The sequence below is a fragment of the Haliotis cracherodii genome, unplaced genomic scaffold, assembly GCF_022045235.1.
Source record: "Haliotis cracherodii isolate W230 unplaced genomic scaffold, xgHalCrac1.p SCAF_4, whole genome shotgun sequence".
In the NCBI taxonomy this organism is placed as follows: domain Eukaryota; kingdom Metazoa; phylum Mollusca; class Gastropoda; order Lepetellida; family Haliotidae; genus Haliotis; species Haliotis cracherodii.
In genome coordinates, this window is record NW_027266297.1 from 65,630,390 (window position 1) to 65,655,107 (window position 24,718).

Here is a 24,718-nt window from a genome sequence, read left to right on the forward strand (position 1 = left end):
AGAAAAAGAATACCCTGACACATCATTTATTTGTACACTTCAAAGCTTCAATGTTTGAAAACCACTGTTCCTGTTTACCGGTGGTTACCAGTTTTTTACTGGAAAAATTAAGCTTGGACCGATAATTCCTGTGTCTGCCTGTCCCATTGGACCAGCAAATATGGTGACTTGTAAATCTTCGTTGTTGAACAAAACATGATCGGTAGGCATAAAAAGTATATTGAACGAAGTCAGCTTGTCTGTTGTCATCAGGGTTTCCCATTGTGTATTTTTAGGACAGGGAAATAATATTTTGCTTTGTTTCGAGGTTAAGTATCTATTTGTTGTGACTTAACTTAGTCTTTAATCAAAGTGAAATATTCAGAAATAAAAGAGAAAATTGTTATTGAACTTTGTATGAATAAGTTACTTCGGAAATGACATCACTGAATTTGTCAGCAGCATGAAAGTACACTGAATTGAAAATGATGTTGAAAGAATTAATACCATCTATCGTTTCATTACAACAGCATTTATGTGCATAATAACTACCAAATAAAAAAAATAAAATGTATGTTAGTTTCCAAATATTTAATATTTTATTTGTCATTATTAAAACAAGAAAGACAATGACAGGAGGACTTGTTTAAATATTATATTTTCTGTAAGTGTCGCACTGACAGTGTATGAACACAAATCAGTAATTCAGGGATAAGAATGCATTATATATCATCATGATAAACACTGACACAGTAAAACTGTTTGAGGCATTCATGGATCAATGATTGTTCTTTTGGTCATTGCTTGGTCATTTGGACCCTCAAATCAATCTTTGATTACTTCAATTTATCGGAACACCACTAGTGTTCAGGACTTTCTTTTAACACCCTCATGCTGGAATAAACTTGATGCAATAGCCAGGAGTATTATGATTTACCTCCAGGAATTGCTTTCAATGCGTTTTTTAAATACTTGATGGAATCTTTTTCAATTATAAAAAGGGTTACAAATTCCACCGACCTTAAAAAAAATAATGAAAAGTGGGGTAAAAAACTGAAAAGACATATCTTATTATTCAACCAATTGCAAACCAACGTGTTATTACACATGAAATTGTGGAAGACAATATTTACAACACAGTTCAACCAGCACTTCACGCATAATGAGATAGTGTTTTGAAGGACGAAATCAGACAATATAGGCTACAATGTCTTTTTTATTTTATTTTATTTTATTTCCCACCTGCCAACCAGATTTTTTCTAAATATCTGTAAATTTAAAAACAATCAATACTCTGACCTTGGTGTAAGTAAGATATATTTTTATTTTGAATGCAGATTGTCCCAAAACCTGATGGACAAAAGCTTCATACTAGCCGTCATGGTTAACTGGACAGATTGATATTGTACTGTGAGCCATGTCATTGGTAACATCTGTAAACAGTCTAGTCCTTGATGAAAATCATAGTGAACTCACCAAATTAACTATTACTTCTGTGTAGCAGTGTGTTTTTCAATGTGCAAAATGAACCGAACAGATCATTCCAAAACATCTCTTCTCATGAGCAGATGATGAGATTCATTAGCTTCACAATACCCCCAATAATAATATTTTATCTGTTTATTCCAGATACAGGAAATTGTTAGTTGAACATGTGATTAAAATATTTCCCCAAGTACAACTGGCGCCAGTGTCCTGTCATCGATCAGCATAAAAGGTCCTTTCCCTGTCAGGCAGCCTGCTGCTCTGAAGCCATGGGTGCCTCCAACTCTACACCTGCCACACCCACTGCTGCCAGTACCCAGACTGGCCCACCCAGTGAATGCCCCATGCATCAGAAGCAGTCAGCTAAGGATGTGAATGCTATGATGTCGGCAGCTCCCTCAGCCTACCCCAGTGAATGTCCCATGCACCAGCAAGCACAACAAGGGAAAATCAACCCTGAAAACATGGTAATTAAAACTGGATGTAAAGAATTGTTCAATTTTGTGATAGCATTAAATGTCTAAATGTGCAGGAATGGAAATTAGCATGAGCTCGATAGCCCCGACCAGTTTTGTTAATGTTAAACAGTGGTAGAAATTAACATGTTGATAATGACAACATATAGCAAAACCCTTAAAAATGGCCAATTTCTACTAGTCCTTATGACTATTGGGCAGTTTGGTAGGGACTACAGGAATAGTGTCAATTTCTATCACTGTTAAATGTGTCCAGTGGGCTGGTAGAATTTCAAACATTTTGGGGGGATTATTGCTATATGTTATCAGTATTCAGGCTTTTAGACGTGAATGGTTAATTTCCATTTCTGATATGTGATCTGTATGTCTATTTTGGAAAAATATTTTTGGAGTAACAAGATCGACAAATAATTAATAATTAATTTTATTTAGTAAATTGTCTTTTGAAATGTTATTTCCCCCTATGAAAGCAAAGGGCATAGTGTGGTCACCCTGTTATAAGCAGTTCAGCAATGCAATGATTTTCTCTGTTTCTTCAAGTATGTGATTAATTTTCCTTGTTTATATAAGATATCCTATCAATCAATCAATCAATCAATCTTTATTTCAAGTACTGAAAAGGCCATAGGCCTATAGTACATATATACATACAGTAGCAATGGGTGCAATAGGAATTACATATATCGTAACAAAATATCACATCTATAATGCAGAGGATCTGATGTTCATTGCATGATATATATACATTGAAAGATATTTTGTGACTGTTTCATTTTGGGATGACATGAGGATATAAAATTTGTCTATTCTAGGATTCAGATAAAAATAGTTATGTATGTATTCTTTTCTGATATTTGCATACAATGGACAGACTAGCAAAAAATGGTATTCATCTTCTATCTCTTTGCAAGTACAATATTTACACAATCTGTTTTCCCTTGGTATCGCTAAATGTCTACCTTTTTCTATTAGAAGGTCATGAGAACCACATCTGAAACGGGATAGTGCTGTTCGGAATTTCTTAACATTTATATCCAAAAGATATTTTTCGGTCAGAATGAATGATTTAAAACAGGTGTAATGCTTTAACTTATTATGTAAGTTTAGTGAAGAGTACCACTTTTGAAAATACATATCTTTTAGCCTTTGTCTTAAATTATATATGAAACGATCTGGTACTGTTACATGTTGCTCTCTCCAAATGTACTCATACCCGCAAGATCCTATCATTGATTGGAAATTTTAGTATTGATATATTGGTTCAAAAGTATCACGATGCATCAATATATTGATTCATAATACAATTAATTACCTATATAGACCTGCAATTGATGAATTAAGTTCTAAATGTATACTTGGATGAGCCATTAAGTGTTTAAAGTTGAAGTTCACCAGTATTAACCATGGTAAATGTAAATGTTTCTGTGGCAAATGATTATTTTACCAACTGATACATCGATATCACAATATATTATAACATCACTCGATTCTAATGCAAAATAATCGAGAGGTGTAACAGTATGGTGGGGTCACGTTATAATATGTATACTGATACTATGGGTGTGATAGGATTCGTATCCCCTTTCTGTACCTTTATTTCATCAGTTGACATTCCTTAATTTTGCAGGTGAATCACAACCCTGAATCATTTGTTTTTAAGTTCCAGAGATCAAAGATGGGAAGTTGTAGGGTAGAAACATATACTGATATAGGCTGGAGGACACTGTTAATGTTATGCTGTTTATACCCACTGGGGGAAATGCTCTTCATTGTTTTACCTTGACCGACAAAACTCAGGGCCCTGGGGACCCCCAGTAGTAAATGTCAAGGGTCCTTACAGGAAATATGAGGGTCCTGTAAAGCAATAGAATTGTGTAGTGTACTGTACAATTTGATAATTACTTTAATTATTTGACATATATATGTTTCTTGTCACAAAAAATTACCTTTCATCTGACCAATCAGAGCATTGCTTATCAGATCATGAAAGTGACAGTTGTAATGTGATGTTTGACGTGCAACCTCGAAAAAAACACACACAGGGTATTCCAGTTATGGGATTTAAGACTGGAGACCCTGTATTAGCCATTCCAGGATATTCTTTTGTTCAGTTTTTAATTTTTTAATCAAGTATATGTGAAAATATTTTTCGAAGCGTAGTCGCCAGTTTGAAACTTGTGCCGTAAAAGTCGATTAAGCTGCCTTCTGATTGGCTATTGTTGACTTCTTGTTAGTCATTTTATTGGTCGGTCAAAGTTCGCGAAAGGTCGGTTTGACCACAGCGAGAACTAAGATCTGATTTTAATGAGATTGAGTGAATATTACTGTACGCATTATGTAATTTTTCTGTGTCCATTCTATGCATTTGTGTGTACTGGACGCACATTTCTGCGCCTTGTGAAACCCTGGCTGTTGTTGAACAGTTTCTGTTTTTATTCAGGTGTTTTAAGACCAGTATAACTTGGAATAGTGTGTCGTATGTATTATGATACAGGGGTTGTAAAGCGATATATTGTGTCATGGGCCTTGCATCCATTGCTGTACTTTATCAACTTATCGTTACACCACTACAATACACACGGAATAGGTCTACCAGTACACGTGTACCATGACTGCATCAGAAGCATCAGATGTCATCAGGAGTTGATTGTTCTTAGCTCGCTGACCGCCAAGAAAGACCAACTCTCTGATTAATGACAGCATTAACAACAGATTAGACTTCTTGTTTCAGATGCCTCCCCCAAACCAGAGACCAGCCCCAGACCAGCCCTTTTCCCTGCCCACAGATCGAGTTACGTCCAAAATACCGAAGGCTGGCGCAGAAAATGAAAACTGGGTTTACCCTTCTCAACAGATGTTTTGGAACGCTATGCTCAGAAAGGGTGAGCAGCTTTGTGATCAGATGACTGCCTTTGTGGGAATGTTATGGCTGTATAGATGTCTCGATACCTATCTCAGGTATCCAAACGTAATGCGATACTAAATATGCGCTGTTTTTGCCTGAAATTCTCCATGTTCCATGTGGCGCGGATGAAAAGGGGTTGTTCTTATCAACCACTTTGTTTAAATCTCATATCATCTTCCCGAGGCAAGGGAGTTAACTGAATATGAAAGTCCAGTTTCCACCCTTGCCGAGCTAGGCTTGAATTTCGTGGATTGATTGTAGCACCTCCAGTGGCTATAACTAGTTAGGTCCCTTATATGTCCGACTGACCAATCACATCACTTGCATTTGCTTCAAACAAAATGCAGCACCCAGTCAACACGTTCTGATTGATAATCTTCTTTATTGTAATAAAACAGCTCTTACCTTGCAAAGTGCATCAAACCACTCGAACACCTTTATTAAAAACATGAAAAGATTCGAAAAATCTATGTCAACGCCCAGTTAATGTTACCCACATTCTCCAAATCCTGCAATCAACCAAAATCTGCATTGAATTTTATGAACCAAATGTTGGTTTTGTCACTCTGTTTTGATGATTGGACTATATATAGACTTGTTTGTCCAGCAAAATGTAACTCAATAATTCCAGCCTAGTTCAGCAAGGGTGAAAACTAGATGTTTATGGTGAGTTAACTCCCTTGCCTTGGGAAGATGATCACTTGTCTGGATATAATCATCACCTTATAGAAGTATACAATAAGATTTTATTGCATGATTGAAAGGTAACAACATTGTCAGGCTGAGTGATTGTAAAACTCTAGCAGAAACTGACTCATTCATTGCATTTGGATCAGGTCATGTGGGCAGTGATTGAAAATTGAAACATTGCTTTATCCTAATTTTTTACCGCAGTGATAGAACTTAACAGTTTTAGCCTACTAGTCCTTATAATTATAACGTATAGCAAAACCCTTAAAAATAACCAATTTCTACAAGTCCTTACGTTACCTTTACTATTGGGCAGTTTGACAAGGACTATAGAACTAGTGCCAATTTCTAACCTCTACAGTGTGTGCAGGATAGCCAAGTTTGATTATGTGTCGGTGTGTGCAGGAAGGAGATGTTTGATTAGGTATCTGTGTGTGCAGGATGGCGATGTTTCATTATTTGTCTGTGTGCAAGATGGCGATGCTTGATTATCTGTCTGTGTGCAGGATGGCGATGCTTGATTATCTGTCTGTGTGTGCAGGATGGCGATGCTTGATTATCTGTCTGTGTGCAGGATGGCGATGTTTGATTATCTGTCTGTGTGCAGGATGGCCATGTTTCATTATCTGTCTGTGTGTGCAGAATGGCGATGCTTGATTATCTGTCTGTGTATGCAGGATGGCGATGCTTGATTATCTGTCTGTGTGCAGGATGGCAATGCTTGATTATCTGTCTGTGTGCAGGATGGCCATGTTTGATTATCTGTCTGTGTGCAGGATGGCCATGTTTGATTATCTGTCTGTGTGCAGGATGGCGATGGAAGGATGACAACATGAAGCCTGAAGACATGAATCACATCATCAACATCCACAATGCCAACAATGAGCAAGCCTGGGAAGAAGTGCTCAAGTGGGAAGCCATGCATGCCAGGTCGGTCCTTCCACACAACAAAGTCACACATCACTTTATGCATCAAGGCTTGAGTAAAAATTTGTTTTGTTTTGATATTTTCTGAAATCGTTTCCAGGGATTTGTATAATGCGAGCAGGCTTCTCCAGAGGCATCGGAACAAATCAATATTCTTCTTGCCACTGTTTGTACAGATAGGATTTGTTACTGTATAACTGCTGAGTGTGTGTGAATATGTGTGATGTGAGTAGAACTGATCACGTAGTAGAAGGTGACACAGGACTTCTCCAGGCAATAGCTTGTTTGTTTCTTTAAGTCCGCACTCAGTACTATTCCAACTATATGATGGGGGCCTGTAAATAAACAAGTCTTGACCAGACAATCCTGTGATCAATACTGTGAACATCAATCCATGTTGTCGGGATATATGTTGACCTTCCATGAGCCAAGTCACCAGGCTTGACCACCCAATCCATTTGGTTGCCTCTCATGACCAGCATATGTTGTTGGGACCTATTCTAACCCGGAATCCCCACTGTGAGACTGAGACTGGCATAGGTTTCTGGGGACTGTTGGGACCTGGAATCCCCACTGGGAGACTGAGACTGGCATAGGTTGCCGGGGACTGTTGGGACCTGGAATCCCCACTGGGAGACTGAGACTGGCAAAGGTTGCTGGGGACTGTTGGGACCTGGAATTCCCACTGGGAGACTGAGACTGGCATAGGTTGCTGGGGACTGTTGGGACCTGGAATTCCCACTGGGAGACTGAGACTGGCAAAGGTTGCTGGGGACTGTTGGGACCTGGAATTCCCACTGGGAGACTGAGACTGGCAAAGGTTGCTGGGGACTGTTGGGACCTGGAATTCCCACTGGGAGACTGAGACTGGCATAGGTTGCTGGGGACTGTTGGGACCTGGAATCCCCACTGGGAGACTGAGACTGGCATAGGTTGCTGGGGACTGTTGGGACCTGGAATCCCCACTGGGAGACTGAGACTGGCATAGGTTGCTGGGGACTGTTGGGCCCTGGAATCCCCACTGGGAGACTGAGACTGGCATAGGTTGCTGGGGACTGTTGGGACCTGGAATCCCTACTGGGAGACTGAGACTGGCATAGGTTGCTGGGGACTGTTGGGACCTGGAATCCCCACTGGGAGACTGAGACTGGCATAGGTTGCTGGGGACTGTTGGGACCTGGAATCCCTGCAGGGTTCAGGCAGTAGGAATAAACATAAGAGGAAGATGATACATGAGGAACTTTTACTGTTAGGGTCATAACCAAGAGTTGTCTCCCTTGCACTGCAAACTTGCTGCTACTGTCCAGGCCTTCATGTTCAATAGCTTCAGAAATGTCATGTTGTGATCAAGTGAGTTTATGTCTTTTCAGGCAGTGTGACTGTCCAAAGTTGAAGAGGTTTGGTGGCAAAGCGAAAGAGTTTTCCCCTAGAGCAAGGATTCGGAGCTGGTTTGGGTAAGTGGTAAAAAGGACAGGGTTATCTATACTCATGCAGTGTGAGTGCAATCCCATTTCATCTCTGAATGCCATAGGCCATATTTTTGGGGGATATTCTTATCTCAGGAGGTAATAACTCATCTCCATGCAGCCTTCTCTTTGGGGACAATTTGTGTTCAAAATGCTGAGCCTAATTTCTGTTCTATTATTTTCTTTAAACCTTTGATGATGCTCCGTAAAATGTTGTGCTATAAAAAGGTTTGACAGGTAATAATATGAATTCACTCCTCTGTGAACAAACTGAAACATGAATTTGGCTCCTTGTGAAATGGGCTCGGATCCTAACATGTCTCGGGATCACCAGCAAAGTACAGTAAACTACGTTTATAATGAACACGTTTATAATGAACTGACTGATACAGCAAAATGGGTTTTTTTTGGTTCCGGCCATTTGCTGTACATATTAGCTGTATTTGTTGCATATATGCTTATAACAAACAACGGTTATAACAAACTAAAATAAGTGGTCCCTTTGAGTTCGTTATAACCATAGTTTACTGTACTGTATACTAATTGCTATTATTATCAAAAGAACAGTCTAATATACTGACAATCAGTGTCTAATTGTGACATGGCTAAGGCATTTTATAAGTTTTGGCAACTTTGGAGATATAAATTTCGAAACAATTTTGCGAGGGCCCTAGCCAAGCGGGATCAGTAGCTATATCTGTGCTTATAGACCTCTGTGGCTTGAAACCTTCTCCACAAATTAAAATAGTGAGATTTGGCCGAAATATGTTTGAATTGTTACCTTGTTTCGTTTTGTTGCTGTGTGTACATCTGACTACACTGCTAAACGTTATGACAGGACAGACCGACTCAACAACGTCTGAATGTGGCCGTGACATCTCATAGACTACGGTTAGTGTTGCTTCCCTGTGACAAAGGGCAGTTACTCTAGCGGACAGATCCACGGATTGCCGCAAAAGGCAATTAAAAACAATTGTTGTTTGCTTACTTGTTGCTTCGCCACTGTATAAGAAACAGATTTCAGTTGGAACTATATTGGCTACTGTCACTGTCCGACTGACACATCACTTACCCTGTGACGTAATAAATATTTTCCAGGAAAACTTGCAATGTTTAGGTAATGTTTGTGAGAGAGGGAAAGCGATTTTCAAGCACAGAATTAAAGAATGACATTATATGATAAAGAGGTTATCACGCTTGTGTGTTTGGGGATGGTAAATATTCTGTATTAGGAATAAACACTATGTATTTAGCTCGCCAAGGCTCACAAAATACAATGTGTATTCCTAATGCAGGATATTTACCATCCCCAAACACACAAGCGTGATAACCTCTATTTACATGAACATGTTGCACACAGTTCTGTACAAAATGAGGATATCAAATGACACTTTGTAACACTGACAACTCATCAACCGTTATTTTTTGGATTATTTAAGAAATAAACGACAAGTGGGAGTTGTTTATCATGCAATAAAACACTGCAAGGAGATTAAACCATGAGGGGCTTTTATTTCTTGTATCAGATAACAACATTATGTACAGCCTCTTTAAGGATGTTGAGAAAACGTACAAGCTTTAAAAATATTTACCCCAATTTAAGAAATGATGACTCCCTGAATAGAATACGACTTCGGAAATGTCGGACAGGTCCATTTTACGAGCAGATGGGTTAAGTTTGCTATTTCCTGCATATTCTCACAATCCTCACGTATACCGATTGTCACATCTCTCCCTCTTTTAGATGCGATTGTTTGGTCACTACGTTTATCTGCATAGCCCAACTGCATCTATGGGAAACAACTTAATAGACACTTCCTTCTAAAAAATAAGGTCTTCCAATATATGATGTCATCAAGTTGCGAGCGCATATCAGAGCTCCAGATAAGGTTTGATGTTGTGGGTATTTTACCCATGCATTTTAAAATCATTGGGTATCAGTAATTCTATCTGGGTATTCAAATTTCTGTTACCCACAAGTTTTTAGACATGTGGGTATTTAAGTTAAATATTTAAAAAAACTATTCATCTGGTCCCTGCAAACTGGATTCGTATGGGTTCAAGAGCTTTATAGGACTTAAAAATACCTCGATACTTCCACAAGAAAGTGTGATGGCAAATGATCATGATGTAACTGTAATCGTGGAGATAAGCATGATTGACGGAATGCCCATTATAATTTCAAAATAAGTTGCTGATTTGCTTATTGAATACGCAGGGTTACTTCACAATATTTAGATGATACTCACAAGTTGTATTTTTGAAGCGTATCTGTAATGTTTGTTGCGTATTTGATACGCTTGGATTTTATTTTACTGCATATTTCTGCATTTCTTATGAGTATTTTACGCAGATACGCAGCTTATCTGGAGCTCTGGCATATTCAAATCTCCAGAAATTGCATCATGATAGAACAATGTTTTATTGTGAAATAAACTATGCTTTTCTTCATTGTTCTTTGCGATTTATCACGTAGCTATCTTATATTTGTTGTTAAAGTAATAAACAATGCTATAAGGGTAATTATTATCATTTGCAGAGGTATGCTATTAACTGTGGAGTTGATAACAGATGATAGCATAACAATGAATACGTTCAGTATGTTATGCGAATCAACATACCTTGTTTGTAAAGTTCCTTTTGGTTGGATCAGTGTGTTCATGCTATCATAATCACCATGATCTTTTCTTATCAAGGGTAGTTCATTATGTAGAGAGTACACAATGCCTTTTGCAAAGCAGTCAAATGTAACAAATGTTATATTTTGGATCACAATTTCTCAGTAAGGTAAACATTCTGGTACTTTCTGTCCGGGATTCGAACCCACACTGGCAGAGTGAGGCACCTCATCACACTTAAGGTCAGCGATCTAACCCACTCAGCCACCAAGGCTTCCACAAAATGAAAGTCCAACAACTGGGAATCCAAATATATATTAGTATTAAATAGTCTTTAATGCTTAGTTAAAAGAGGCTTTAATGCAATGTTAAGATAACTCTGAATTTAGGAAAAGGATTTTAAAAAACTTCTTTGATGGGCATTTAGTAAGGATAAGAATTTATGGATGAACAACTTTATTACAATGAATAACGCATTTCGGTGTAGGTTCTAACACTGTTATCAAGCAAGTGATATACAGAGTATGGTTGACAAGTATCTATACAGGTAGGAGGCAGTGTTTATACAGTGGAGTGGATTTCAGATGTAGTAATACAGGAGTGGAGAAGCCTGTTATGTACACACAAGGGTAGTAACGACCGTCATCGGTGAAGTCCGTGACAAACAAGGATGAAGCCAGTAGGACTGGGACGGGTAACTCAGGTATTGGGTCGGATGGGTACTGAGTAGGACCCGGGTACCCACAGGACTACCCGGACCCGTGGTTATTCACGTGATATAGTGTTTAATGACAAAAAGTATCTATTACTCTGTTTAAACTACAAGTGACTTATGTTCGCACTTCTTCCGGACCACTACGCCCATTCCTTCCAACTTTTATATGTTTGAATAAAAATAAAACTTCCATCAACTTCAGTGTATATACCAGATCGTTTCATACATGTATCTAAACACATTTTACCAGAGCTACAGTCAAACTTTTCCCAATCGGACAGTTTGTACCTACCTCTTGATACCTACAGCGGGTACCTGGATTGGGTCGGGTAATATGGGGGTGGGTACCCGGGTAGTTAATTTGGACCCGTCCCAGCCCTAGAAGCCAGTTATATAAACAACAGGATTATGGCTGATTGGGGTCTTTGATGAACTGATGGTACGCCAGGGGTATGTAATAGCCTTGGTCACAGTTGATTGACGGTTGGAGTCTTTTGATGTTGATGGCTTCTTGTAGTTTTCTGATTTTGAAGTCTTTGTGGTTGGTGGTGAGGGCTGGACTTTGTCCCACTGAATACTGTGGCTTGGGTTGTCACAGATGTGGTCCAAAAAAACTTAAAATAGTCTTAAAGTTTTGAACAAAATATGGATTCTTCTCAATTTCTTTGCCAACGGCACTTAGTTTGGAATTTTAGGTAAATCCAAGGTTTGTCAACCTTATTTGATGAACAGTTGATTCAAAACAACTTCATAATGTTACCAGCTACTGGTAGGGTCAATAATTGTTGTAAGAGGCAACGAACAGAATTGGATGGTCAGGCTCGCTGATTTGGTTGATTCTTGTCATCATATCCAAATTGTGGATGCTCATGATGTCAATCACTGGATTGTCTGGTCCAGACTCGATTATGTACGGACAAATGTTATATAGCTTGAATATTGCTTGTCAGTAACTGTTGGCACTTTGAGTTGAAACAAAACTGAAAGTCTGATTATCTCAGAATATACTTCAGTGAAAATAAGTCTGTCACATGTGAAGTCGTGATAAATCTGTTACATGTGCCATTTTTCCGGGGTGTCCAGTCCTTGACCTTTGGTCTAGGGCTGCAACGATACAGAAAGGTCACGATACAATACGTTTCTCGATATTCTGGTCATGATACGATATGTAAAACAAAACAAAACAGATAAATGACCCCAGTACTCCAGCATTTATTAAGTTTCAAGACTTCAAGCATGTCAGGATTGGATCTTTCATGATTTTGGGACAGTCAAGATTTTTTTATATTAATGTCTACTGAAGTTGTTAAGCTTCAAAGTGGAACTTTCTCTAACTTTCCTTCAAAACACTTCGAATTTCAAAACAACAAAAAACTTTAAAGTTCAAACACCAGAAAAAATTCATGTTCTTCACAGTCTGAATAGTTCAACTTCAGGTTCTTTTTCAGAAAAATTAAAATGTCAACATTGTAAAGTGACAGTGATGCACACAGGGTACTAACAATGTCTCGCACCTTGGAGTCTAAACAGGTGGGGTCGTAGGGGGTAGATAGATGATCAACACAACAGTACAAGCTCTGTCTACCTAACACGATCTACAATGTACGTTTCAGAGTTTTAAAAAAAGATTAGAATTGTTTATAATTCAAAGTGTAGAAGAATATTATTGGGTGTTATGAGCTTTAAAAAAACAACATAGTGTCCCTTCTGTGAATTCAGGTGAATGAACATGTATTACAAATTTGGCCAGTAAAAATATGAAATTTGAATAAGACATCACTCAACACGATGATTTACCATTAAAATGTTATTTCCTGCTCTCATTGGCATTGTTTTATATGCAGCAATTAAGATTACCTTGTGTTGTCTCTCGTAAACTAAGCCTGAAATAGCGATCAGCTGTACACATGTTTCTCTCAATCTACCAGTGATTCAGTTAAAAAGTACATAATGATACAACTCTAAGAATTTTTATGCGAAGGTTGGAATCAATTATATCTAGCATTATTGTTTTATCAGGAATAATCTATTCCAGTATCGTGTTACTTTAGTTTCACCTTTTACTATATATGTTAAAAAATTATAAGAACCATTAATGTGGAACTTTCATTGCTATTGCAGGATGTTTTTACGTTTGGAACAATTTGACCAGTCACCGTAGGGACTTCCAGTGCTACACGTATTTCAATTGCAAAAATATTATGTTGGCAATTAATAGTCAAGTTGACACAAATATGACTTCTAACGAGTCAAAGTATGGCATTTAACATTTAATATTTTTATCCATTTTTTGGCAACTAAAGTTTGTTTCATGGCGTCAATAGGGGTAATCTGCCCATGGTTGCTGTAAATAACGGGGAATTGTGGGATCTACCGATCACTTCACACACAATTTCGCCAAAATTAATGTAAACAATACAAGTCCAGATATACACCGAAAACATTTTTATAACCAGATAGTACAATAATCAGATTGAATTGTGTACTTCAGTTTGGATTTGTTGACTGATATTTCCGGCTCGCTGTGATCAGCTGATAATGATTTGGGAGAAACGAGAAATGATGGAGTAAAAACATTGTGTCAGTGTCAAACTTGAACTTATTAAAAATGTAAGTATGTTTTGGGAGCTATACATACTGCACGCTATTACCAAGTTAGCGCTTTATTGAAGGGTGCAATACACTGTACTTAAGATTTGCATTCCGTATCGTGGCGTATCGATAAATAGGCCCACGTGTATCGTTTCGTGGGTCAAGTATCGCAATGCATCGGAATATCGGTGTATAGTTTCACCCTTACTTTGGTCTCAGGGTGCATATAAGCCTATTAGCTGGTCAAGTCCTGTACCCCTGCTGGTGAGAACGTATGACTCATATCATTATGGATGTTAACCTGTCCTGCACCTCAATCAAGCATCAGCAGATTCGGCATGTTTTCATGAAAATATTTCATGGTCTGTTGTGACTTACACCTAACTTCATTTTGACATCTCAGTGATGCCTAGTAAATATATTAGTAAATGTCAGTGATTATAACCCCTGTACGGCCTTTATAATTGGATATGTGGAGACGTAATGAGTTTTGCATTTTGGGGGGCGTTGAGGCTGGATCGATATTAAAATATGGTCCAGAGATTACAGAAGGTTAATTGCACAGAACTGTTCCCTGTACAGTCGATAACCTCAGGCAAGGATATCAGAATGACACTGGGGACTGGTGTATGCTCGTTTATGTTTCCTCTAACCCCGGGAAATTAAACAAATAATAAAGGTTTACAGTTTTGCAAGTCAGTTTTCAAACAACTATTTCTTTTCAAACATTATTGACATTATTAGAGAATATTCTTCCATCGACTTTCAAATGGCCCTGAGGAATTCCTTTAGCACATGTCTTGAAAAGGTCAAAGTTCAAGGTCTCCACATTGAAATGACTTGATAAGGTTTGTGGTTCACTTTCACAAAAAGAATTAATGCATTTTTCATTGAACTTGATATATACCTTCTAATGGATGGGGGTCAGTTTTGAAAATATGTTTTAGTCAAAGGGTCAAGATCGTGGTTTTTTCGTTGTCATTATCTGGGGCTTGCTTTCCATGACAAGTATGGCTCTTTGTACATGTTTCTTGGTAAAACTTACAGCAGCAAATGTGTCCTTTGAGGTAATTATTATCAGTAATTATATCATACTTTCTCTTTAACGTGCCACAAAAATGATTGACATTAGAGGATATCGTACAATGGACTCATTCCACATGGGCCTTGGGAATTATTTGGGCACAAGGCACACAAAACATGCATGCATTTACCGTTAAACTTAGTATATACCTTTTGTTAGAATGTTTCCCGGCATTGGAAAGAATTTCATGAAAATATGTCAAAGGTCAAGGTCAGCATTCATTTTTTTTGGTAAAACATTGTCTATTATGTCATTTTCTATGGCATGTAGTGGCATAGTACTTTATGTTTGCATGTATCTCCACAAATTGACCTGTGAAGATCCGAATTAGAGTAGGTCTACATCAACCCATGCTTGTCAAGTTGTCTAAGGCACCGCCATTCACTGAGAAAATTTGCATCCCCCGGGCACACCAGAAATCTCGTGGGTTGGAATCCCGGTTCACGCTGATAATGTTTCTAGGTTTGTCAGCACCATACCCGTTCTCATGGGTTTTACCAAGGTGGTAAACGTTCTGAAACCTGCATCACTTCAGACTTTGCTCTCGCATCAAGCTGACATGTCTTGATATACCATATTCGACGTAATAAGCGCCCAGGGCGCTTTAAAAATTAGAAATAGGGGGCTCTTATTAGAATATTATTTTGGTGAAAAATTTTAAAAACGTAATTTCCGTGGTTTATGCTGACAGCTTAAAATGTATATGTACTACAGATATGTTTTTCCAGAATTTAATTGCCCATAATTAAGGGTGCATATAACACTAGAGTATGTGTTATACTCGAATAAATAAGTCTTGTGTACATTGATCAATCGGAACGAGTGCAAATTGGGATTGATCACAAGCCAATATATTACCAAATATCGCCGTGGATGCTTATTAGAGCTGGGCGCTTATTACGTCGAATGCGGTAACTGAAATATGGTTGAAAGAAGTGTTAAACCCAACTCACTAACTCACTACAATAGAGGAATCCTATCAAACAATGGAGGACAACAAACAAGGGAGGACATCAAACAGTGGAGGCCATCCTGCAATGAAGGACATCAAACAATGTAGGACAGCAAACATTGGAAGACATCAAACATAGGAGGACATCCTACAATGGAGGACATCAAACATTGGAGGACATCAAACAATGGAGGACAGCAAACATTGGAGGACATCAAACATTGGAGGACATCAAACATTGGAGGACAGCAAACATAGGAGGACAGCAAACAATGGAGGACAGCAAACATTTGAGGACATCAAACATAGGAGGACATCAAACAATGGAGGACATCCTACAATGGAGGACATCAAACAATGGAGGACAGCAAACATTGGAGGACATCCTACAATGGAGGACATCAAACAATGGAGGACAGCAAACAATGGAGGACATCAAACATAGGAGGACATCAAACAATGGAGGACATCCTACAATGGAGGACAGCAAACATTGGAGGACATCAAACAGTGGAGGACATCAAACATTGGAGGACATCAAACAATGGAGGACAGCAAACATTGGAGGACATCAAACAATGGAGGACAGCAAACATTGGAGGACATCAAACAATGGAGGACAGCAAACATTGGAGGACAGCAAACAATGGAGGACAGCAAACATTGGAGGACATCCTACAATGGAGGACATCAAACAATGGAGGACAGCAAACAATGGAGGACATCCTACAATGGAGGACAGCAAACAATGGAGGACATCAAACAATGGAAGACATCCTACAATGGAGGACAGCAAACATTGGAGGACATCAAACAGTGGAGGACTTCAAACAATGGGGGACATCAAACTATAGCATTTCTAACAACAAGCAGTCAGTTTGGGGATAAATTAGGACAAAACAATAATTTTCCATCAGATATTGCTGAAATGTGATAAATAGAATATTCATACTGTCTTGCCAAATACCATGTTGATCTCATCTCGTGAATGAGCAAATTTGAATATTTTCTCTTTCACTGAATGAGAGAAGCATGGCAAGAGAGTATGAATATGCTCTTTAACAGGATGGCATCAGGACATTTGTGTGAAGCCAGAAAGCTTTATGGCCTTATCGTGCTTACGTTATCTGTTACATATTTCATATGGACTGCGTTCTCCGAAATCAATGTTGGGAATACATGGACTTTATGGGACCCGATTCAGTGCTTTGGATGTTCTTTGAAAAACCGTAATATATTTCTTATTGTAAGTTTCTATATTCATCAGTCTAGTGGTGAACTGGCGCCTTTTGATGTTTTGGGATTTTTAGATACTGAACAGCATTATCGTTTTCTTCACTGAACTGAAGGTATCCAATGGCAGTGAACCAAAAGTGGGGTATGAGTAGCCAAACTCCATTTCTGAATTGCACTAGATCGGGGGGATATGTAATCTCGTGATGTTTTCTTGAAATTTGATTGAAATGTCAACGTAAGTTTTGGATGCATAGGATGAGATGAGGTGTATTGTGTATTCTCTGGGTCCCCCAAACTCCCCTCTCCAAGCAGTGCCCCCTCAACCAGTTGATTATCACACTGTCTCCACGTCTTCGTCAACTTCCCACTCCATCACGTCTCTCAGGCTCCATCTCACAGACCACAACTTCAGTTCCCACAAACTCATCACTGTGCTTTATTTAACATATACAGCGGTATTCAAACATTTTCATTGATCATACTAACGTGTGTCGCTGCTGCAGTATGCAGGGCTCCAGATAATGTATTGAGGCAGTCAGCATCTACTTACATGTTATCATTCACTTTGGGTATTGATGGTTTTCTTTGGGTAGTCAATAATTTTACTCCCTTTGGTCCAGTCCATAAGTACTTTTGAAAATGGGTGGAAGTGAAGTTCTTTCTTTTTATCCTTGTAACACATCTCATAGGGAGCACGGGTGGCCCAGTTGTCTAAGGCGCCGCAATTCGCTGTGCAGAGTTGCGTCCCTTGGGCACGCCAGAAACCTATGATTGTGGGTTCCAATCCCGGTTCGCCCTGATTATGTTTCTAGGTTTGTCAGCACCATACCCGTGCTCGTGGGTTTCCCCGAAGTGGTAAACATCTGAGACCTGCATCACTTCGGGCTTTCCTCCTACGTTAAGCTGACACGCCGTGATGTGACTGGAATACTGTTAAAAGTGACGTTAAACCCAACTTACTCACTCACTCACACACTCACTCACACATCTCATACGCTTTTAACAGCAAGACATGCCTGAGTTACAATAAGCGAGGCAAAGTACGTTTTTGCATTTTTAACTGAAGTAGGGTTATGTATATGTGACACTGTATTTGATCAGTAAACAAAGGTCTGTGAAGACAGACAGGACCACAGTCTGAAAAAGCTACATTGGGTAATACACACTCTGTCGTTACACCATTGGGTTTGTGACAAGGTAGACACAATCTTATGGAAAACAACTTCTATAATACTGTAAAAAGCGACATTTCGTTATAAGGATCTGGGTTTGTGTATTGTTTGTGTTATGGTGATTTATTGTGCACATTACAATGATAGTCCACTAGTCCTTATAATGATTGGGCGGTCGGGTAGCCTAGTGGTTAAAGCGTTCGCTCGTCATGCAGAAGACCCGGGTTTGATTCCCGACATGGGTACAATGTGTGAAGCCCATTTCTGGTGTCCCCCGCCGTGATATTGCTGGAATATTGCTAAAAGCGGCGTAGAACCATACTCACTCACTCACTCACTCCTTATAATGATAACATATAGCAAAACTCTTTATAATGGCAAATTTCTACTAGTCCTTATGATACCTTAACTATTGGCCAGTTTGGCAAGGACTACAGGACTAGTGCCAATTTCTAACGCTGCATTATACACAAAAAGGCTGTTTATCTGGATCCCTGAGTATATCAACTTGCCGAGCTGATTCACTCACATCTTTGTGGCCTCTCTTGTCATGTTTTTCTTTGTGAGAAAGTTGATGGTTGAATTCATTATAAGAGTCAAGATTGCCTGTGATTGTATAATTAAATATGTCTACAAGTCGTCCAGCACTGATCTCATTCTTCAGGGCTAACGATCCTGAGGTATTGAGTTCCTCAAGGACATTCTTGACAGGCTGAGCTGCCTGTCTGCCTGGAACAAGATCTTTGGAGAAGGAATTGATGCCAGGCATCCAGTAATCTGACATTGTCTGTATCCAAGACCATGACAAGTGTATGTTGATCTCCATTAGCTTTGTGTACAGCACCACCTGAGAAGTTAATGTACCAAGTAGGAAAAATGGCATTGAAAACTGATTATATATGAGATAACAATATATGTGCAGTTGACTCAAGCGTGTTAGTGACAAAGGCGTGGCTGCTTCAGCAGATGCAATTACCTTTAGGGAAATTGACTCTTCTCCTTACTGGAAATAATGAACATTAGATAATAAACATGATAAACGAATGTGTGTATTTGGGTTGAGATAGCGAGAGTTAAACACAAGGCTATGGTTCTGGTGAAACTTGTGGTTCAAGTCTCATGACAGGGTTTTAAAAATGCAAATAGTCTCTCCTGATTTGCATCTAACACTAATGTGTGATCTACTACCATGGAAATGTAAAGGCTGTGTGAAAGAAAATCCATTGGTAGCAACTAATTGTGCCAGATACCGTATTCGACCCATTAAGCGCCCCTCCCCCAATAAGCGCCCCCCCCCCTCCCGGTTCCGAAAATTTATATAGTAATTATTTCGTTTTAAATGAAAATCGTCCGGGAACCGTAGTTTCCGGATATTTGAAGTCCGTATAAGCGGGGCATGATTGTATTCTGTTTATTTTAGATATTTGTGACTTTTAATATTATGCGCAGAAAAATATTACACCGTACCCCTTCAGCGAAGTCCAGCAAACGAACAGGTGATGAGAAACTTCGTCAGTATACAAATTCAAAATTTGAGATAAAAAAGTCACCAGACATGTTGATTTACCGTTTAAATTGTATTTTTTGTTCAGCTAGGCATCGTTTTATATCCAGGGATTAAGATTACCTTGTGCATTTTCTCGTAAACTAAGCCGGACACAGCAATCAGCTGTACACACGTTTTCTTGGAATCTACCAGTGAGTCGGCCAAGACACACCCAATGATATAACTTTACAGGATTTTAATGCAAGGATCGGCAAAAGTTGTATCTGAAACTATTTTTTTATCAGGAATAATATATTCCAATATCTTGTTTATTTAGATGCAGCTTTTACTAAACATATTTAAAATAATAATAACCCTAAACGAAGCAGCTGATCACTATTGCCGGGTATTATTTCTTACATGGAACCAGTCTGACCAGTCACCGTCAAGTCTCCCGTGCATGTGATTGCGTGATCGCAGAAATTACGTGTTGACATAGAATCGTCCAACAAAAACAAATATGACTTTTAACGATATTCAAAGTATGGCATTTATGATATATGTATCCATTCTCTGTCAACTTAAGTTCGTTTCAAGGCGTCAATAGCGGTAATCTGACCGTGGTTGTTGTTAATAACGGTGAGTTGTGGGATCTTCCGATCGCTTCACACACGATTTTGCCGAAATTAATTAAAACAATATTAAAAGGAATGTTGAATAAAATTAATGAAATAAGTTACAAACAAAAGTCCAGATATACAAAGAACACTTTTTATAGCCAGACAGTGTAATTACATGAATAATTTGCGAACTTCAGTATGGATTTGTTGAGATGGTATTTCCGGTGTTAAGTGCTCATGGGGGAAAAAATATCAAAACTCATTAATTCGTGTATAATGCGCACCCCCTCCTACACAGCTGTGTTTTTTGGGGAAAAAGTGTGCACTATTCTCAAGAAAATACAGTAAGGCTTACTGATGAATTTACGCCAATTTGACCTGAATTGTCCCCAATAAGTACCCCCTGGGCGCTTAATGGGTCGAATACGGTAACTGCAATTGTGCATGTTTCCCTGCCTTGCAGTGTATAGGAAGAAAATGGTTGCGAGTATTTGTTGGTAAAGTTGTTTTGGTTATAAAACGACGTTAAGACAAATGCTTGGTTAGAAGGCTGTTTTTTTTAATTGATTGAGAACGAAGCAATTCCCCAGCTTCAGATGAATGAGCTATAGTCATCAAAATAATCATTTTAGCCTTGTGTAAATAAGAGAATTTCGTTCAAGCCATATCAAATCCCTGTGGAGGAAATTAAAAATTAATGCAAGTGTTTGGTGGCCACACGTCTCCCCTTCACTTGTCATCAGGGCAAGTTGTATCATTCACGTCCCATGTCGGCTAATCCTGTGAGCTAGCAGAGGAAGAGCTTGTAATTGATTCAAATAGCTGTGACAGTTTAGTGTCGCAGTTCCAGTGGAACTCCCGTGGCTGCCGAAGCCGATAAGAACCTACATTCACACCTTCTGTGCAACTTAAACTAACAATGCTACAGATTTTTTTCTTGTGATTACCCCTGGGGGCCAGTAAGTGACCTTCTGGGCCCAGCTAATATGGTTTCGGGGAAGAGTTTAGTGTTGGTTTAAAGCCATTATGCAACAGGAGCTCTCTGTCAAGCAGATGGTGCCCTTGGCACTGCGCCACCATTGCCTGTCCGACACGACTGTAGGAGATCTGTCACTTCTCATTTTATGGCCAAATCTTATTGTGTTAGAAAGATAGTGTTTAAATGTCAAGCAGTGATTGTAATAATATCACTGCATGATCTCATGTTGCACTTCATGTATGTTTCACCAGGCGATAAATAAAATGGAAGCAGGTTGTTCTGCTCCTCCTGGAAAATTTTCTTATCTAATCACAACTGATATTAACAGTATGATTTGCCTTCTCATTTTGCACCACAAAAGCAAGGAGTGGTTCTAAGATATGCTCACTGGACCTTTCTCATATATGTCTGCATGGATCATGAAAATTGGATTGCAGTTGATATTTGGTATGTGCATAATATATTGCAAATGTATGACCTTGACTGCAGTTTGACCTTTGACCTTCATACTGCCACATGACTCCTACTGATAATATATTATGTGGTGTATTTCTCAAGAAACCCACCGGGACTGATGTGTTGATATTTTTTTATATATCTTGTCAATAGGTCATGGTTCAGCTGGCTTTGAACTGAGGAACGTCGCTATATAAGTGCAATAATCTTGGACACGACGTTAAACCCCATTTCACCTCACCTTGAACTGAGGAAGTCCTAATGTCTGTGTGTTTAAGTCATGATGCTTGGAATATTGACATAATAGTGATGTCATAATGAGAACACCTTCTTTTATTTTCCTCTGGGGAAAAGTTCGACATGTATGGTGTTGGCATTCCCTTATAAATCAACATGCCATATGCACTGCCTACCTCACACATTAACCCACAGAACCGTCATCTTCAGGTTCATTTCTTTGTGATGCAGCCATTTTGCAAAAGTTAGTCTCAAATGTTTATGGGTCATTTGCGGAACCCTTTAGAACCATGTAGATCATGCTTCCACATCACTATGCAGGTGCAATAATCTTGATTGAACGCTTCATTAACCTCACCTTTTCACCTCACCTCACCTCTCCTCAAGGGGCACGGGTGGCCCAGTCGTCTAAGATGCCACAATTCGCTGTGCAGAGTTGCGTCCCTTGGGCAAGCCAGAAATCTATGATTGTGGGTTCGAATTCCGGTTCGCCCCGATTATGTTTCTAGGTTTGTCAGCACCATACCCGTGCTCGTGGGTTTCACCGAAGTGGTAAACGTCTGAGACCTGCATCACTTCGGGCTTTCCTCCCACATTTAGCTGACACGCCGTGATATAACTGGAATATTGTTAAAAGCGGCGTTAAACCCAACTCACTCACTCACCTCTCCTCAGTTGCACGATATGGCTGAAATACTGCCTATGTGACGTTAAATATTAACTCACTTAACTCACCTCAGTTGATTGTCATTGAAGAATCTGGCATGAGATTGGCCAGTTGCCATCTTGTAAAACGACCATACAAGTTCGTTGGCTGGCCTGTACAGCGCTGTGACATGTTTGATGTGACGTCACATGCTTGTCTACCATGAAGATCCAGGTAAGGATTGGTTTTCAACAACCAATGATTGTCGTAAGAGGTGACTATCAGGACAGTGGACAGGCTTGCTGACTTGGTTGATGCTTGTCATCACATCCAAATTGCGTAAATGGAAGCTCATGATGTTAATCACTGGATTGTCTGGTCCAGACTCCAGAATGCGGCATAAAACAACAGACAAACAAACAAACAAACAAACAAGATACCATGCCACAGTGAACATAGATACCCCACTGAAACACAGCTTATTGACTCCCAAATGACCAATCCTTCTTTTATACCCTTAATGCCAAGCGCCAAGAAGGATTACAACAACAACTACCAACTTTTCACGTCTTTTGGTATGCCATGTCCGTGGGTTTGAACCACCGAACCCCCGCTCTCTGAGCAAACACTGTGTCCACTAGACCATGGAGGCAGTCTACGGTGCACATCTATGATATGCTAACATATATGGAACATATTGTTTCAAATCAATACATCACGTTCTGATACGATAGTCGATTATTAAGTTGATGTCCCATGATGCATTACTGTATTGGTTTATTGCCTCACCCACAGCAGTTTGTTCGACAAGAATACTCAAACCTGAAATATAAATTGATGATCAACAATCCCCAAATATAGCCAGCATAGCCATATTGAAATATGATTGCGTTGCTGGCCCACCATCATCAACTTGTGAGGAATATAAGCACCATGACATCTCTATTGTCAGTGACCTGTATATTCAGAGTATCAATAAGCCAATATCATTTCATGATTTCAGAGCAAATGTCTGGATTATTCCTGAAGAACAATTTGTGCTTTGATTAGTATTTTCAGCTGCGATCAATTACTGTTTGTTCTCTACAATAGTGGACAATTAGTGTCAACTTCAAAGAAATGTTAGCAGCGCTACACCTGTATATCATCAGGTGCAGACGCTACCTGCAGCACAACTATTCATCATCACAAAGCTTATCAAGGTAGCAACGAGGAACACTGCCAAGTTTCGTGTCGCAATTATAGCTAATTGTGAACCTTCATCTATATCTTTTTCTGTCCAGTAACAATGGTTAATTTGGTCTAGTCTTGCACTGCTTTATGAACATAAATTCAGTCTGAACAGAAGAGTAATCTGTTAATGAGAATGAAGGTTATAATCTAGCAGAAAATCCGATTTCTCAGTCATTTGGAAGGATACAAACTTCACCTTTAGAGACAAATACATATGGTTTGAGAAACACTTTCAACTGATAACTGGCCACACATTCTCTGTAATATTCATGATTTCAGAGATAGGATTCTGGAGAGTCTTGACTGTCAGGCAGCTAAGTGACCATTGATGATTCTTGGTGAGAATTGGAGTCTGGAAGTTTTCACCAGGGGAGGGCTGTAGAGAAACTGGTTTGAAAAACTGCCTTGGTTTGACCTTCGTATCACTTATCTTGAATCAAGGGAATCTCCAATATATCTGTAACCAGTTGGGACGGTGGCGTAGTCTAGTGGTTTAAGCGTTTGCTCGTCATACTGAAGACCCGGGTTCAATTCACGCACATGGGCACCCCCAGCACGATAAAGCAGTGCAAAACCATACTCACTCACTCATTGTAACCAGTTGGTTTATGAAGCAGGTATATTTGGATGATCCTAATTCCTATACTTATGGGCCTGTGAAGATCCGGGTTAGAATAGGTCTTCAGCAGCCTATGCTTGCCGTAAGAGGCGACTATGCTTGTCGTAAAAGGTGACTATACTTGTCCTAAGAGGCGACTAACGGG

At 39.2% G+C, this 24,718-nt stretch overlaps 1 protein-coding gene across 1 annotated transcript in view; it reads left to right on the forward strand.

The window, feature by feature from the left end:
• Positions 1-24,718, forward strand: part of LOC139478939 (holocytochrome c-type synthase-like) — a 34,469-nt gene that overhangs the window by 1,848 nt on the left and 7,903 nt on the right. Inside the window, exons 2-5 of the mRNA XM_071261638.1 lie at positions 1,609-1,931; positions 4,672-4,822; positions 6,345-6,465; positions 7,833-7,916. Of these exons, the coding sequence (XP_071117739.1) occupies positions 1,734-1,931; positions 4,672-4,822; positions 6,345-6,465; positions 7,833-7,916 (554 nt within the window). The 5' untranslated portion in view covers positions 1,609-1,733. The remainder of the gene's footprint in view (positions 1-1,608; positions 1,932-4,671; positions 4,823-6,344; positions 6,466-7,832; positions 7,917-24,718) is intronic.